General features: G+C 38.2%; 1 protein-coding gene across 1 annotated transcript in view; it reads left to right on the forward strand.

Moving 5' to 3' along the window:
• Positions 1 to 3,848: 3,848 nt before the first annotated feature.
• The window catches only part of cplx1 (complexin 1), a 57,521-nt gene continuing 41,956 nt past the window's right edge, over positions 3,849 to 19,413 (forward strand). The window contains exons 1-2 of the mRNA XM_065241842.2: positions 3,849 to 4,201; positions 5,047 to 5,160. Coding sequence (XP_065097914.1) covers positions 5,130 to 5,160 — 31 coding nt within the window. The 5' untranslated portion in view covers positions 3,849 to 4,201; positions 5,047 to 5,129. The remainder of the gene's footprint in view (positions 4,202 to 5,046; positions 5,161 to 19,413) is intronic.

Raw genomic sequence — 19,413 nt, forward strand, 5'->3', positions numbered from 1 at the left:
TGTTTACTGAATCCGCTGTATTTTACTCAAGGGTAAAACACACATTTATAATTAAAGCTGTTTTATTAAACCTTTAAAGCATTCCAACTTTCATAAATGCCTGGAATCCAATGGGAAGTGACGATTGGGGACTTTCATCGAGTAATTATCTCTTATCTCAAGGATACTGATTTACATCAAGTGATTTGTGTTTATATTCTACTTCCAATGTATTTCCCTTCAGTGCAGATCCTAATGGAAACAAAATCAGTTTCATAAGTTAAAATCAAACAGTGCATTCTTCAAAAGTTTTGGTTAGGGGGTAAAGTAAGTTTTATGGTTAAAGAGAGTCTTTCAAGCTCATTTCTTTCTCTTCAAGACAATGCACATCTTTCTACAGAGAAAGCCACAGGAGAAGATGGAAAACTGTGGTTAGTCTCCTTACAGGTCTCTGTGTGTCCACTTACCCACGGTCATTATTTCAAACCAGACATCCGGGAAATAACAACAAACAGAAGTGCAGATGGACTAGTGCGCTTACTCAGGGTAATTCAGTTCATTTTGGGAGCAATCAAATTGCTCTGTACCTCTGCCTGTGCGCTTGTTTGTTTGTGCCACATCTAGTTCTTGGGTGTTTTTTTGACATTTACTTGCAGGGTACCATCAGGATGCTGGTTTGCACATTGCATCTCACAATACCTCGCAAAGACATAAACAAATTCAGTACCTTTACAAACTAAAATACCAATGTTATTATTTAGGACAAAGAATAAAGGTTGTTTCTTTACAATTATGTGTCAGAACATCCATTACTTCTGCAAATACTTTCATCATCTCCACCTCTCTCTCTTTCATGTTCTCTTTGAAAGCTACCTGCTATAAAATACAACGTGTGGGTGGCTTGGTTTCTGCCGTTTATAATTTAGCCAATTTTGCAGCCTGGTATTTGGTTAATATGCATTTAAAGTGCAAGCTGTTCCATTTATTGTCTACAGTGCGATTAAAAATTAAAATAAAGTGGTTTGCATACAGTTGCACCACACTGACCATGTTAGGTTCAGTATTACTCATATTGTCCTGATAATAAATAAATCCATTGTCATTTTTTATTATTTGTCAGTGCGATCCGTGCTGATAGTTGAATTAATGTGAAACAGGAAAAATAAACAAATGCATTTGTTAAAAATATTTGACTCAGTCAGTACTATCCAATCTGACAACCTGTTTTAAATAAAATCTAGCAAATATTGGACTTTTATTACCTCACACAAGTCTGCTATAATAAAATGGGAAATGCACAAGCCATCATGATTTAATCACTGACAAAAATGGGCAGTTTGGATAGTAAAAATAATATCGAAACTTTCAAATGCCATCTATTTTAAATCAGAATAATCTAACAAATGGAGACGACAAGAAATCATAAACTGCAAAGTGTGACAGGCGCCTGTTTGATAATTTAACATTTTAATGTGCTTCGATTAAAATTAGGGAGATGGGGCAAACCCAAATAAACATGCAAATGTTAGAATAAATTTAAGGATTCAGGGTTTCATCATGCGTTAATATATTAACATTGACATCCTCCATTGATAACTTCAGCAACATCACCAACAAAAAAGTCATAATCGCCATACTTGATGCTTGCTGTTGTGAGAAAAGTGAAGTATTTAGGCAACGTTTAGTGTTGCTTGTGTGGGCGACAACGTTGATTGAGGCTGAACGCTCCTTCACCGCTGTTTGTAACGGCGCGGTGGGAGGCTAAATGTCTCAAAATGTCAACTTCAAAATTCCCAGGGAATCTGACACCCACTGCAGTCTGTAATCCAGGTTATTACCAGGCTTCACTCCCCCATATGTGAATCATTTCCTCTCCTGGCATCAGTACAAACGGTTGATTTGAATACAGCGCTTTATAAAATATTACGGTACACAGGGCAGAAGAGACGATCCAGTCCATGAATCACTGCATGACCCTCTAGGCACCTATTGTGCTGAAATATGCCATTTTGTGCCTGTGATTATTTTTAGTGTCAATCTCAAAACACGTAGATTTAAAAACACGTCCGTCTACTTAGCACTTGACACACTTTATTTGCATACACAAACCAAATTAGATAAACAAAGGCATTTTCTTTGTTACTCATGACATCAGCACAAAAGGAAGCAGTGACGGATCTACCATTCAATGCTTTCCTTTAAACCTTTTTAGCCCAGATGAAGCTTATTTTATCTGCACGCCTTCATACACGCCCACAGTGGATCCACAATTTATTTACTGGGTGTTTGAAACATAATGTGAGCACAATTAGTAAGTATTATCTGAAAATCAGCAGCTCTGATCTGTATGGATCTGTATGGCGTTTTCATGCAAAGTCCTCCTATACCAGGTGTAGGCAACATCGGTCCTGGTGTGCCGATGTCCTGCAGATTTTAGCTCCAAAGCTGATAAAACCTTTCCTACCTATAGTTTTCAAGTGACTTTTAAGACCTTGATTAGCTTGTTCAGGTGTGCTTGATGGAGCTAAACTCTGTAGGACATCGGCTTCCCAATCCTGGTCCTCGTGCACCCCCTCCCAAAGTTTTAGATGTCGTCTCATTTAACACACCTGATTTAACTCATCAGCTTGTTAGAGAGACATTTTTACCATTTTGGAAGGAGGCTAAAAAGTTGCATCAGGTGTTTTAAATACATATATCTAAATATTTTTGGAGAGGGTGCTCGAGGACCAGGATTGGGAAGCACTGCAGACGAACCAATTTTGGTTCCTTAAAGAACTATTTAGTCAAAGGTTCTTAAAAGAAACATTTCTTTATAACCTTTTCATAATCTTTTTTGAAACAGAAAGGTTCACAGCAAAATCACCATTGTTAAATGTACACTAATGGTGTATGAGTATCACCACAAAGGGTGGTACATGGTGATTTTGCTGTGAACCTTTCTGTTTAAAAAAAAAAGATTATGAAAAGGTTAAAAAGAAATGTTTCTTGACCTTTGATTAAATGGTTCTTCAAGGAACCAAAAATGGTTCTTCTATGGCATCATGAAGTCCCTTTAATTTTAAGATGGTAAAAAATGCCCAGTTGTGTTAACCCATGGCTGGGTAAAATACAGACAACCCCAACTGTTGGGTAAAAATTAACTTAGGATGGACATATTTGAACCCCCCACCATTTTTTGAGTGTATAAATTATTGCTATGAGATAATTATTATGTTTGTGAAACAATCTATACATTTATTTGCTGAGTTAGGGTTAAGTTGAATTAGAATTTTTATAAAAGTTCCTGCCAAATTCATTAATGTTTATTAAGGCCTAAATGTAAGTTAATATTAATCTGTGATGGAAATTTTACCAATCAATTTAAGATATATATGTCAGACTTTTTCAAGGAAGACTTTTGCTAATAAGGTGTTTTTTGGTCAGAATAAGTCTCAGTCTAGAGTACACTTCTTGCTTTAAGTCAAGTTAATCGGGTCTACACTGAAAAATACTCATATGAGGAGGTTTCTCTAAATATCCCTTAACTCCACTCAAGAGAATTAGCATGCAAATCGAAAGCCGACGAGCAGCTGTAGCATTTCACCACCATTACGCTTAGGGGGTAAACACATTGGCCACACTTTCCGAGCTTGTGCATGGTCGGGAAAGGGCGTGCATAGTCGCATCAAGAGTCTTATTCCTCTTAAAAATAAACCAAGGTCGAATCGAGGTGATCGGAGCTTGTGTGACCTTCCATGCATGTTCCCTTCCATGCATGTCCCACTTAAATGCGACAAGACCCCAGTCTATGGACCCCGAGGCAACCGCTTAAAATAATCTCATATCCCAACTGGAATATTGTCGGGATCGCAAAATCAAATGCGTAGTAGTAAAACCACATAGCATCATAACAAAACCACGATCGCGTTGGAGAGAGTCGCACCGCGTACTGGCGAAAAGGGAAGCTGCGATGCGTTAATAATTGATCGCCGTGAACGTGGGACGTTTCAGAGGGGAGCTTTCCATGTGATCCAGCGCGTGGCTTTATGAGAGCAGCTGCAGTCCCCTTCATAGACACACTCACTGCCTCTCTGTGCACCAGAAACAAGGACGTCCTTCTTTTGCCTAGAAACCGGAGATGTTAGAAACGAGCATTTAAATCCTCGCTGCATCCGCACTGCTGAAGTTTCATTTCTGGGGAGTTAATCTGCTTTTTAAGAGCACTGAAATCGCCATACAGGTAATTTTACCCTTTTTGTCTTTGTGGAAAGCGAGCGGTTTGTGCGCGTTTGGCGCGGGATGGAGCGGGAGCTGTCCGCCAGCAATGGTGCTGAAATCGCGCGAACGAGGAAGTGGTTTTGCTTTCGACACGTAGCGGGAGTAAATACTAAGGAAGGTTTGCTATACACATGTAATGTGTGCCTTTAGATAATGACAGATCGGCAACAGACTAAATGAATCGAGACTTGAAATGCCAAAGTGAATTCATTCATCAGCAAACGTTTGTTTATGGAGTAAAAGCAAGGACCCGAGATCGCGTATGGGACTGATGGGGATGGAATGAAAGAAAGTTTACGCAAAGATCAAGTGGTCTTTTTACGAATGAATTTATAATTGGAAAATCTAAGTTTTTTGGTAAGAGGTTACCTTCCTCAGATGCTACCAAATTATATTTAGGTTGCAGTGTCATGTGGCAATTCACCTCGAGGTAAACAAATGCTCTCGGCAGATTTACTACCAATATAGGCTACACAACGTACGTACCCTTGTCCCAGAGGCGAAATGAGTCTAGATTAAATATGTTGTTTTAGTAAAGCTGTTACATGTCGGCATTGGTAGGTCACTTGTTTTTCTACAACTCCACACTTGATAAAAACTGTTTGTAAGATATATGTATGTAAGCTATTGACCTTTACTGTCCTTCATGGGCATGTAGTGAACTAATCGTTATTTTTCTCACAGTAATGTGCATTCATTCATTATTGTTGTAGCCTGTAGTTTATCTGAAATAATTGAAATAAAAACAAAGTTTTCATGTGTTATTTTTGTTTTTGCATTTAAGTAATTGTCTCTTTCACATTTTAGATCTGGCGACAAGGGACTACTTGAAAAGCTTAACCTGAATGTGATATTTGGTTGAAGAAGGCAGGAATAAAAAGCCATCAATCATGAATTTTGTTATGAAGCAAGCGTTGGGAGGTAAGTTTCAAATCGTCCCGTTTCTCTAAACATGAGAAGGTGATTCCGGAGACACGCGCACCGGGTAAAGAGTAATATAAAGCAATATAATCTACACACTAGACACTGTGTGACTGTATATCTTTACATATTCTCAGATATATCCCGTATCCTTCTTTGTATTTCATGGTCTTTGCAAGCGCAAGAGAAATGATATAGGTGTTGCTTATTCATTTATAGTTGGATAACAATCTTAGTATGACAAAACACTAAAGTTTATAACAGCATGCGTCGGAAAAAGATTTATTTGCTGGGCTGGTATAGTAGTTTTTGGAGTGCGTTTGCAGAGGTTATCGCGCGCATAGTAGAGGTCGTGCGTCTCTGCGCATTTCAGGATATGCCGCAGTACAGGCGCGCTGCGTGTTGTTTTTATGAAAACACAATGGGGTCAACCTTTTCCAATTAATTATTACATATTTTCTCCATTTAGCTTTTCCCTGGTAATCCTTCTTCTTATCAACTTGTAATTATTGTTTAAGGCACATTAAATATTTCCCCTATTATCGAGGATGTGCACAGCATGCCATTAAGTCTTTTAAATATTTAACCATCATTAATCTCCTTTGCATTCATAATAAAGACTTTATCCACCTCACTATTTCTGCACTTCAACAGTCAGACTGACAGTTCAGTCTCAAGGGGTGTCACTGGAGCTGGACTGCGGCTCTTGATTGGAGGGTATGTTCTATAAAAAGATGCCATACGACCTGTTTCATTAACCAGCCACTGGGTAAAGCAGCCCGCAGGGGTCCTGCCCTAGTCCACTTGCTTCATCGATAAGGAAAATGAGTGAAATCCACTGAGCTGTGTGGAAAGGGATTTCATCCTTGAAAAGAGAGAGTGGTCCCTGGCCTAACGCAACTTAAATGTGACCTCTTTCATGGCTTTACTGAGAACAAAGTGCTTGTCTAAAATAAACTGATCCTAGTTCTGAATTGTTTTGGGTTATTCTGTTCTTAATTTTTTTTTTTTAAATCACCATTTGCATTTTAGGGGAAGTCGGCACGACGCTTACATAAAACAGCAAAGTAGTTAAAACATTCAAATTGGACCCAAAGTATAACATTAACAACACGTAAAGCTGTACTGATCTGCAATACAAATGGACTTTTATGCTTATGGACTATCAGTATAGTGCTGTCTTGCCATGAACTGTAAACAATGTGCAGCTTCTTTAGTAAATACTACTCATGATTCTTGCCGTTATCTTGCAATATCTTGTGGTACCAAGTGGACAGAAGAGGCTGTATGTATTTTCCCCAGAAGCTTTTATTGCATCATTGAGATGCATCCATAAATGCATTACTGTATTGGCTCATTGCGTAACTGCAGCCTGTGGGTTTCCTGTGTGGCTGCAGGCTCCACAGTTGATTGATCCTGTAAATCAAGGAACAGGCAATCTCCATTTGCCAGCAGCCGTTTTGACAGTCACCCTCCCCCCAGCATTGCGGCCTGCATTAGTTCATAACGCTCGGGCGGAGGTGAAAAAATAGGTATGCCTGGCTTCGTAAGAGATTTACAACCAGCAGGTCAGTAGGTGGCGGGTGGGCTAGGCAGTAAAGCTCACGGATGTAAGACTAATCACAGTTACGTGTGTGCAACCTCTTGGGCATTCTTGCAGCATCATAACCCCTCCCTTCAAACACATGCACACGCTTGCACACTTTGATACACATTTCACATACATACCTTGTCTTCTTCCTAAGCTAATGTTATTTCCTATTTCGCAAATTAAACCATTACAGGAACTGTTCTGTATTTTCAGCACATCATTATTTAGTATATTAATTAAGCTATTTCCCAAAGGGACCCCCACAATTTAGGTTATATTGGGCATATTTGGGATGGATGGCACAGTTTTGCAGTTGTTTTTAATAACAAGCATACTTCCAAAGCAGGAGACTTTAAGTTCACATAAAAACCCCTTCTCGCTCTAATACTCCTCTAGTTTCACCAATTCCTACTTATTTCTGACCACCTCTCTCTCTCTCTTGATTTTATTTTGGGTAAAGCCAGCTCAGCGAAGTGGAAAGAGAGTGGTCCAGCATACAGTTGGCTTATGGTGTTAATAAGCCATGGGGCATAATCTTCTGCACACAAACACACACGCACAATAAAGGTCAACTATTGCGAATAGACTCTTACACAAACTACTATATATTCATATCATGACCTTGCATGTCACATTTATAATACAAGAAATGCATTTACATTTTGAAGCATTTTATCAGTGTAAATATTTGCAACCATATTGAATATAAAACAGCCCTTTAACATAAACAGAACGATTTTACTCAATTTACTTAGTGACCCAGCTTAGATAAATTTTGATAATTATTTCTGATGGTCTAATTTGTGGTACGTGCGGTAAATGAATAGCTCTGCTGCTAAATCAAAGATCATCCATTTTAAAGAAGCGTTCAGACCACCAAGCCCAATGCTTAATGAGATCACCTTCACATCAGAGTCTCTTCCAAACCCCGCAGGGGCTGAGAGCCCTGACTCTGATGTGAAGGTGACAACGGGTCACACATTAACATAGTAATGCAAACTTAAGTCCGCTAAAATTACAGTAAGGTACCTGAATTGCATTGAAATGCAAATAAAAAGCATACACTTAGAAGGCAGTCCATGCAGGACATGTTCAGGATCAGCTTGACTGAATCAAAGTGAAGGACTGGAGGTGTATCAAAACTTCTTACTCAGCATCTTAAAAATGCTGTAACCATTGCACAAGACTGCAAAAAACAAGGACAAATCGCAGCTGACAAAAGACATTGACATTACGCATCTGGCAGATGCTTTTATCCAAAGCGACGTGCAGTGCATTATACAAGGTATACATTTTTTTTATCAGTATGTGTGTTCCCTGGGTTGAAACCCATGACCTTTTGCGCTGGCAATGCAATGATGTGCCGCATTATCACAATACACTGACATTTCCACTTAAATCATGTATCTCAACATATCAACATGCTTTAATAATAATGTTTGTAACGACTCACCATGTACATGCATACAGTAAATGAAACCCGGTGACAACACAAAGCCCTGCTTTGCACAGTACCAAGGGCAACGCCTATTGATTTATGTACTGACCTGACCTAGAAACTGATCCCTTACACCGAACTGGTATAAAAAAGACATGCAGCACAAAGTTAAAAAAACTTTGGCTTAAAAAGTTGACATAACTTATAAATTCAAGTTGAAATTGTTTAACTTCCTTTTTTTAAGATGAAGCAGCATAAAAATATGTTGATTTGGCAAAAATGATGCAAATTTTTTACAATGCATCAGAGACAGCAGCGCACTGGGTGGAGATCAATACGTTGACTGGATAAGGCCAGGTGTCAATCCTTCAGCACAGTTAAATGTTAAATCCGCATTACGGATGGTATGAGAGAAATTTTACCGTGGGCTTTTAGGAGCTCTTTGAGCTAGGCGCGTGGATCCAATGCTTATTAACCATAAACTGTAACTTGATTCTCTAAGGTGTTGGATGTTTTTCAAGAGAATGACGCAGCATTATGAGGTTAGAGAGAGAGAGAGAGCGAGAGAGATACGTAAACACACAAACAAGTTTACTTTGCTATCTAAATAGGCACTACAATTTATTTGATTTTCCAAAGCTTAATTTTAAATAGGTCATCTCATAGGCCATAGGGCATCATTAAATGCTGTCAAAATAGGGTTAAAAATAACTGGGCCAAAAACTCTGCTGAAAAAAAAGCATACCAGCAAGACCAGCATATGTTGTGTTTTGGTGTTGGTTTTCTGGTGACCACCAGCTTAACCAGCACCAGCACTCTCACCAGCACCGGCATCCCATGCTGGTCACACCAGCAAGACCAGCATTTGTTGTGTTTTGGTGCTGGTATGCTGGTGACTACCAGCTAAACCAGCAACAAACCAGCATGGAAATTATGCTGGTCTATTCTGTTTTATTCAGCAGGGAAGGGATAAACTCAGCCTGTTGGAATGTAATTTAACCAATGCTGGGTTGTTTTAACCCATTGTTTGGTCAAATATAAACATTTTGGGGTTAATTTACCCGACTGGGCTCGACCCTTTTTGACCCAGCCTGGATTGAAAATAACTTAGCATTTTTTAGAGTGTATTCATGAATATCAGTCATGTGACCTTTTACATCATTAAAGTTGCCTGCCGCCATCTTAAGCACCTACCGACCAGTAGTTTACTGACAAGCATTGGCTAAACTTGCTGAAAAAACAAGCATCAAACCAGCATGGACTAGCATGGGAATTATGCTGGTCTATGCTGGTTTGATGCTGGTCTATGCTGGTTTAGCTGGTCACCAGCAAACCAGCACCAAAACACAACATATGCTGGTCTTGCTGGTATGACCAGTATGAGATGCTGGTGCTAGTGCTGGTTTGGTGCTGGTTTAGCTGGTGTTAACTAGCAAACCAGCATCAAAACACAACATATGCTGGTCATGCTGATATGCTGGTTTTATGCTTGCTACGAATTATGAATTTCTTACTGTCTATGATTTTTACGGATACCGGAAATGGCTACGAAAGACAAAATTTCGCACCTCAACTGTCATAAAAAGAAACGGTACTTTAAAAACATATCTTGGTTAGGGTGATGCCTACTTGATCCATGATGCGTTCTTCCAGCTGCTCTCCGCTGCCACCGAACTAACGTTACCACTATTTTTACAACACTAAGGCGGCACGACACAACATGAAACGTTGCTCGAAGTATCACCTGGATCTCTACAAATGAACTCGAGCATTGATAACATTGTTTGTGTACACAGAGTTTACTAAAAAGAAAGGTTAAAAACAACTGACTTTGGCTGTTATGGTGTCCACTCACCATCTTTGCCAGACATAAAGAATCGATTTCCGAATGTGAATGAATGAATCTCACAAGAGGCTCCTTTTTCAACTAGAAGGTCAATATCGTTTTTCCAACCTGATCTCACAAAATACGTGAAATAGTCACGCATTATTTTGCTCAGTTTTGCGTGACATTGTCACGTATTTCCACCATATTACGTGCCCCTGACACGACTTCTTTTCCGTGACAGTTTCACGTATTGGTTACTCAACTGTTTTTCCTATTTTCTTACAATTGTCGCTTCGGTTTGGGGTTAGAACAACCTTCTGTTACATAAAATGACATCCTTACCCAAACCCAACTCTAACCCCAACGTCAGGCGACGATGGTTTAAAAAGCATACGATTTTTTTTCATAAACCAATACATTAAGTGACATCCTAACGCAAACAGCAAATCTAACCCCAAACCGAAGCGAAAATTGTTTAAAAATAGGAAAAACAGTTGAGTAACCAATACGTGAAACTGTCACGGAAAAGCAAGTCGTGTCAGGGGCACGTAATATGGTGGAAATACGTGACAATGTCACGCAAAACTGAGCAAAATAATGCGTGACTATTTCACGGATTTTTGTGAGATCATGTTGCGTTTTTCACTTGCGACAAAACAACGAATTAACCGTGCATTTTAGGAGCTATCCATCTTTACTTTCCTCTCTCCTTACCTCACATTCGGAGATCGATACATCTTGACTGACAAGATGGCGGCAAGCGAACACCAAAACAACCAAAGTCAGTTGTTCAAAACCTTCTTTTTAGTAAACTCTGTGTTCACAAACAATGTTCTCAATGCTCGAGTTCATGTGTAGAGACACAAGTGATACTTCTAGGAAATTACCATGTAGTGTCGAGCCTTCTTAGTGATGTAAAAATATGCTCACAACATATTGAAGGCATAGCTTCTAGTTCTTTTGCGACCACTTCAGGTACTTAAAATGGCGGAAGACAAGTTTGAGATGCGAGTGACGTCAGCTGATATCCATGAATAGCCATACCAGCACACACTTACCTGCTTGACTGGCTCGCTCAACAGGACAGGATGCCATATGTTCTTTACTCTCTCCTGTTGGTTAATGTAAGAAACAGTAACAGCTGTGATTCATGCCTGACCTTTCACCTTCATATCTCTCTCCCTCTTCATATCTTTTTCATTATGTTGGTCTGTCTTTCGGGTCAGCAGATGAGCACACGGTAGGACGTACGAGCAGGTTCTCAGGCTGCGGGTTTTGGGTTTGAGCTGCAGGGACTACACGTGTGCAATGGCCCTTTCAGTGGCACACAGAGAAAACACCTGCCATTGTGCCACACAGGGCACCGGTATACTCAAATATGCACAGAAATTGGCATTATGAACCCTACATCTGGAAAATGATTGATTACCATGTTAATACCTTGTCAACACATTAATTCACAATCAAGTGACCTGAAACTGCCAAGATACATGCAGTGACACATATGCACACACACTTGTAATGGCACACGTTTGGGCCCCGTCCCCAGAATCACCACAGGTTAAATCTGCTGAGGGTATTCAAGTGTGTTAAAAATGAGTCACGATTTTGGACCGGTCGGTTACCTACACGATGTCTTGCGGCTCCGTTAGGTCTTTACTGCCAGAAGACCACACACAAAAATCAATTGACTTAACTTGTCTTTATTAACACACTACAAAATGCTGGGCTATTTTATATATATACATATACATATACATATACATATACATATATAAATATATATATATATATATATATATATATATATATATATATATATATATATATATATATATATATATATATATATATATATACAGGTATATATATATATATATATATTTATATATATATATATATATATATATATATATATATATATATATATATATATATATATATATATATATATATATAAACATTTTGGGCTGTTTTCTGGAAAGGGCTTAGACTGAAATGCATGTTTGAGCTGCGTTCATTTCAAAACCCTTGCACTAACATATTTGAACATATATCAGTACCACTGTTTTGTCTCAAGATACACAGCAGTATCTTTTTTTTTAAGGTTTGTTTGTAAAAACTACTTAAATGTCCTAAAATAACTAAGGACTAGTCCTGGATGAATCTAAACCCTGTCCAGGACCCCCCCCATAATGGGTTAATTTTAAAAGTGTAGTAATTGTGAGGGTCTTATGTACAGTAAGACTTTATTAAATATGAATTTGACTGGTTATTATGAAGTTATCAATGTTTAAAGACTCACTGAAGTGCATTGAAATGTGCAGCTTTGTAATTTCACAATTTTAGGATCATATAGTTACAATAGAGGGGCTCCTTCGCCTCATTAAAGTAGGCAAAATTGATTAAAAAATTAAAACTGTTTGTAAAATCAAATTTCTTTCATACTGTACTGTGCAGTCTTCGATTCAACAGATGGTATTACATCATATGAAAGGCAATGTTCATCAGCAATTACTTGTATGTAATCATTACCATCATCACAAACTACTGACATCCTTTTCTTCCTCTTCATTATCAACACTCTTCTCCTCATCCTCACCATCGGCATGGCAACTTCATAGCAGCATTGGCTCATTTGGCCCTCTCTACTATCATAAACTGAAATTTGATTATCAGTTAATTTTTTTTACTAATGTACCCGACATTCATTTATTACAGCCTTGCCTGAAGAAGAAAAATACTGAAATAAACAACATGATTTAGGATCTACTGATCTGGCATGACGTTGTCCATATAGGCCCATTAAAAACGCTTTGACATTTCATTTCTATGATTCATTACCGACACTTCTACAAGCTGTTTAACTGTTACTTTCCAAACACTGCTGATCTAATATTAATCCAGTGTCATAGTATAAGTTCACGGTTAATCCCGGCTATAATGTGTTTTAAATGAGCCCAGTGAATAAGTATCATATGTAAAATGACTCTTTATCTTAGTTTATATATATGTTTACCTTAGTGAAGATTCAAATGTGTGCTGAACCTTTTTAAAATGGCGTTGTTTTTGTTTTTGTGATAAGCTTTGTGATTTAAGACGTCTGACCTAATTTAGGCATGCTCTTTTTTATAGAAAAAGATCCAGACACAATAAATTCAGAACATCTCTTGGGATTAAACAGACTCAAAATAAAATCTCAAAGCGAATGATGAAGTAAAATACAAATCCTGTCATTTTTCCTTCAGTTTACTTTAACCTCATTTTGTTTCATTTTAAATCAATACAGTGACCTTCCCAGCTAATAGTGAAAAGTTCGCAAAAATGTTCTGCCAACACGAAAAATATCCAGTTTTTTATGTTTTGAGGACGTTTCTTGGTTGTCTGAATGTTAGAGTCACCATTATGGTGATCAGTGTTTGTTTTAGTTGTTTTAAATATTGTGTGACCATTAAAACATAACATTTAAAAATACGTTCAGACAACAAAGAAACGTTATTAAAACATAAAAAATTGACATTTTTCATGTTGGCAGAACGTTTTTGGGAACGTTGGAACTTTCTTGAAACTTTCTCTGTTAGCTGGGTTAATATTGTCTCTCATCCCTGTTATATCATCTACACTAAAGGAAAAGCATATGACTTTCCAATGAGGACCGTAAATTGAGAGATTTAGAGCATTTATGATATGTTTAATATTGTTTTAAACCTGAAGTCCCCAGTCCTCATTTACTGTAATTTGATGCTAACATCTGACCATGAGAGTTTAATCAATTTTGTCGTATGTGCTTTGCTGACAAAAGTGTAATTCATGCTGTTTGAAATCACATGAAGGTTATAAACAATGATAAACAATTTTATATTTAGGTAATTTTTTTGTTTAACAACTTTCTAACAAGTGCACGTAATGTACGACCGAACCACCCAGCCAAATTTGAATAATTAAAAAACCTGCTAAGTAAATAAGTTAGCAAAATCTAGGAAAAACAGAAAGGATCCTTTGCTCTTAAACACTGGGGGCGTGTCCGCTGTCGCCACTTAAACCACACCCACTCATGGTAAAACAGTTTTCTCTTTATTAACTTTCAAATACCACTACAACCTGAATGGATGCTCATGATTATGCTAGGGGCGGGGCCATGCTTGGCACCGTTTTAGCCTCTCCCAAATAATCCTGGAATGTAGAAAAACTACTTAATGGGGTAACTCTACAATTCACAGTCTTTGTACCGAGTTTCAGCCACACATTTCTAACATTTATAATGTGATTAGAAACATTTCTCTAAAACTGCGTAACACAGACTTGAATGCCCTCATTGCGGTGGAACCTCGGCAAGTAAAAAATAGGTTGTCGACGTCAGCAGTTAGATAACCTTGACGTGCCATGCTTTGGCGGTTGGGTCCGAGCTGCTATCCGGTATCCCTGTGAGAGAACTTCACCGCTTGCTGGCACAGGGCAGAGGTCTTTTGGCCGATATGCTGCCTGCCCTTGACCACTTTCCAAAATAGCGGTCACGGACCGGCAGGAAACCCTGGCAACCTTTCTGTCCCCAACAGAGTTAATCCTATAGCGCACCTGACAAAGCGAGAACTGTTCCCATTTCACGGTCGACCGTCGTCTCTTTGCCTTAAAAATATGCTAGCGGTCATCAGTTATGACTTCACAGACTGGTGTGGAAGTTCATTAAACAGTCTGGTGCTTTCGTGATGAACTACACCATTTGTCATTGTGTGTTTATGTGTGATACACAGTGTACGTGTGGACGTTTACTTTGTGGTGACAGTAACACAAGGTTATGCTATCACAGTTTTTAATGGGATGTCTATTTCAGCTTCATTACCATAGAGATGAATTCAGTCACTATATCAACAATACAGACACCTGCTGAAAGAGTTTTGTGTTAATAACTCAATTCCTATGTTGTGATATTATTGAACATCTATATTGGTATCGAATCAACATCTGGTCTGGATGCCTTTATAAGTTAACTAGTTGGGGCTGTCAGGATGATTTATTTTCCAAAAAAAACTATTTTCTTCTTTGCAAATTAAAAGAAGTCATCCTGCCCCTAACTCATGTCTTTGATCAAGCTGAAGGTTGGCACATCAAACATGACCTCACATAAATTTGTATGTATTTTATGAGTTAACTAATTTGTATGAATTTTCACAAAGTGAGTCGAACAAAGATGTACAATAATCATAATAAAACAATAATAAAACCTCAACGTCACAGGGGTGAAAGCAAATTATGCCAAAATGTACAAATGTGGTCATACGAATAAAAACAAAGTAGTCACCTGGTAAAATTGGCATAAGATTGCGTTGGCACATCGAAAAACTTAAACAAACACTGCGATCCATAATGTTCACACATTTTAGATAGAAAGCCAATCTACAAATGGCTTATTTATGAAATACTGTACTTGTACTGTATGTGCACATTAGACTTGGAAGGATACTTTACTGGCAAAGTAATTTAACATCAAACAAATTACACACTTCAATTTTAGGGCTGCACGCTCTTGAAAGATCCATACTAGAAACTAGATCTCCAGCATTATCCCAGCTATGGACAGACACCTACGTCATTAACCATCTGCTGTGGGGAGATTCCTTCCTTTTCCTTGAAATCTGTAAACATTTTCTATGCTTTAAGTGACTCACATGAACAGGACTGAATAGAACAAAGGCTAGTATCTACGCTTGATCATCTGTAGCTATTTTTGGTGCCACGTTTGCTGGCAGATGGAGTCTAAACACTTCAGAACACAATATTGTCCCTGAAGTACAGAGGCTGTAGTAAAAGACAAAGCTGTAATGTTGTTTAGTCATATTTCCCAATGCTTTTATCATCGTTTACACTGCATGTACATATTGTGTAAATCAGATTTAAAAAGTAAGCATATTTCAAGCAAGAGTATTTTGGGCCAGCGCAAACAATCATTTTGGGGTTAAATAACGACTGTCGGGATTTAATTAAGACGCGCAGTGGATAATTAGCACTGAAAAGATGTGGTCTAGTTCTTTTTTGCGACTGACCTTATTGCAAATGCATTTCTAGGAATTTCCCTTTCAGATGCAAAATTTATGGGAGGAGGTTATTTAAATGATTTACACAACGCGATTAACTAATGTTTGCGTGTGTGATATTTGCGCCATAATTTAATGGTGAAAAATGCAAGTCTTAAATAATTTTTCGCTTAAAATGGCTGCAATTGTAGCTGATAGGCAGAGAAAGTATAAGGCAGAGGATTTTTTTTCCACATGTAAGAGTTTTTGTAAACTTCTTGTAAACCTTATTTTTTTGTCCTCCAGTTCTTTTCAGTGTACTTTGGCTTTGTTAGCTGGGATTTTACAATCCTGAATTTTCATCTGCGATGTCCATGGCGGTGAACTTAAACACGTGGCGTTATTAGATCACCTGCAACTCATCAGCTCATATTTGCGACCCTAAACTAATTTACGCTGATCTTAGTAAATTGCGTTGGTCATTATTGAAATCACCTGTTTTCCCTGTGTTACTTAATTCGCACATTTTTAAGAAAATAACCTTTAGATGTTACCACTCCCATCTGTGCTTTTTTTGGAATTGCGCTCTTGTGCTAATTTGCCCCGGGCCCTTATTTGGCTTATTTGGCTATTTTCAACCCAGTGTTGGGTCAAAAAGAGACGAGCTCAGCAGAAAATGTTAGGATTTGACCCAACAATTGGTTAGCATTTTGGGTTGCAACATGCCACCATGGGTTAAATTGCAACCCAGTGGGCTGGGCTTGCCCCCTTTCTGAAAATAACCCAGTTTTTGTTATAGTTTAAAAATTGCTAGGTTATTTTCAACCCAGTGCTGGTTAAAAAGGGACAGACCCAACTCATTGGTTTGTTATTAATCTATGCTGTGTTGTTTCAACCCAAAATGCCTTGTTATAAAATATGTTGGGTAAATACAATTTTTTTTGGGGTTATCTCGCTTTGACCCAACGCTGGGTTTGAAAATAACCCAGCTTTTTTAGAGTGTAATATTTACAAACAAGAAAAAATTTACTTAATTTAACTAAACATTCTTCGAAATCAAATATTAACATATAAGTTATAAACAGGTCTTATATATAAGCAGATATATCTAGTTTTCAACATTTAGATGTTTTTCTACACTATAAAAAATAATGGGTTATTTACAATCCAGCATTGGTTCAAAAAGGAACAAACCCAATTCGTGGGTTGTTTTAACCCATTGTTGGGTCAAATAGAAACATTTTCTGGGTTAATTTTACCCAACGGCTTGGCGTGTCCCTTTTTGACCCAATGCTGGGTTAAAAAAACACGGCATTTTTAAAATGTAAAATCAAGGACAAAATGCTGATAAAGATAATACGTTTTTTTCTCCTAAAACAAGATATATTCTCTGAAACCAAATCTTTATAGATAATGTACAAAATAATGGATTTTTGCTGCTTATTTGGTTCACGGTCCAAGACCTTGAATTCTCAAGCACATAAACGAGATATTTTCCATACAGCATCTGTAAGCACTACCTCACCTGGCGTTACACACCCACTAAAATCTATTCTTGGAAGGGGGGTGGGAGTTTGCTTTTAACAAATGGTGTTTATGAAATTGTGCAGTGTATGCACTGTGACACTGGAGGAGGGTTATAGCCTACAGTACCACTTCTTTGAAATTCATTCATCATCCGTGCAACTCTCACCTCAGGAATATAAAAAGAAAGTCTGCTCTCCGACCAGGGTGGCTTTCACTGTAATACTGTGGCTGCAAAAGTGGTTGTGCACTTTTAAAACATGTGATTTTTAAACTCTTTCAGTGTATGCCAAACAGAGCCTTTTCCAACACTGTCTAAGTGGTGCCACGTAAAAAAAGTCTTATGCCACTTCACAATTTACTTTGCTAGAAAAGAGTTTTTTTTGTGTGGAGGATTTTTCTTTCTCGAGCTGAAGGTCTCAGAAGCAGTCTTGCGTTTCAGTATTGGAACGCCAAGCTTATGGTGAAGGTAGGCGTCAGAGAGAAAGCCAGTTGTAGGCGTGTAGAGAGGACTTTGCTGACCCACCAGCCCTTTAACAGAGTCTCTACAGAGCTTTGCCAGAATGTTCCACCTCCATCTTAACAAACACATCCAACCAATGCTGCAGCACCGCAGACAAATATGCCTACTTAAAGTCCACTTTTACTTAATGCAGTATAACTTGCAATTTCTTTTGTTTTTCTTGTATCCTAAGCAGCTTACCGCCTACACAGACAACATTATACTGTATTATTCCAGGCACGTTTCCAACAAGAAGGCTGACGCCTTTAAAAGATGCGTTACCATCTGAGATACCTTCTTCTGCTTTGCAGAATATTTCATTAGTTCACACTACAGGATTTTCAGCCTCTCGATTTGTTGCAATGCTCGGCTCAGATAATCATGTAATGTGTGATTCTTACAGATCATCCAAATCTTACACCTTTTGATATGCTGATATTTAAGATTTTGAATTGGGATGATTACGTCCTTTTGAATTAACATGAAACAAGCTGCTGTACGTGTCCGGTAAACTGAAAAACGTTTTGTGGAAATGTGGAAACAACATGACCGAATAATGCCGAAGGTACTTGAAACCTATTACGACTGTTGCCTCAAAAACAAGAGCTGAGGACAAAGCACCTCAGTTTTAATGGGGACATTCACTTTTTAAGACTTTTTAAGCCTAGTCCACATGGACACGGGTATTTTTATAACCGTGAGTGCCAGGGTGAGGATTTTAAGAAATGCTGGTTGCAGTGTTGTGTGTAGACAGTAAAACTGGAGTTTTTGCCTTGTGACATCACCTTTGTTAAGCTTCTGATTTGCCAAGGTGGCTTTACAATTTGGGTTATATTGCCGCCTGCTGGTGTGGCATGCTCTTGACAGCGCTTGATGTGTTTTTGGTTTTTCACATGGACTGAGATTTCTTTTAAACTAAGTAATTTTTTGGGATAAAAAACTCTGGTTATAAAAATACCCATGTCCGTGTTGACTAGGCCTTTAAGATAAATCTTTGGTGTCCCCAGAATACATATGTGCAGTTTTAGCTCAAAATACCATACAGTTAGTTTATTATAGCATGTTAAAATTGCCTCTTTGTAGGTGTGAGCAAAAATGTGCCTTTTTTGGGTGTGCCCATTTAAATGCAAATGAGCTGATCTCTGCAATAAATGGCAGTGTCATGGTTGGATAGTGCAGATTTAGGGGCGGTATTATCCCCTTCTGACATCACAAGGGGAGCCAGATGCCAATGACCTATTTTTTCACATGCTTGAAGAGAATGGTTTACCAAAACTAAGTTACTGGGTTGATCTTTTTCACATTTTCTAGGTTGACAGAAGCATTGGGGACCCAATTATAGCACTTTCAATTTTCATG

Source organism: Paramisgurnus dabryanus, chromosome 16 (genome assembly GCF_030506205.2).
Source record: "Paramisgurnus dabryanus chromosome 16, PD_genome_1.1, whole genome shotgun sequence".
In the NCBI taxonomy this organism is placed as follows: domain Eukaryota; kingdom Metazoa; phylum Chordata; class Actinopteri; order Cypriniformes; family Cobitidae; genus Paramisgurnus; species Paramisgurnus dabryanus.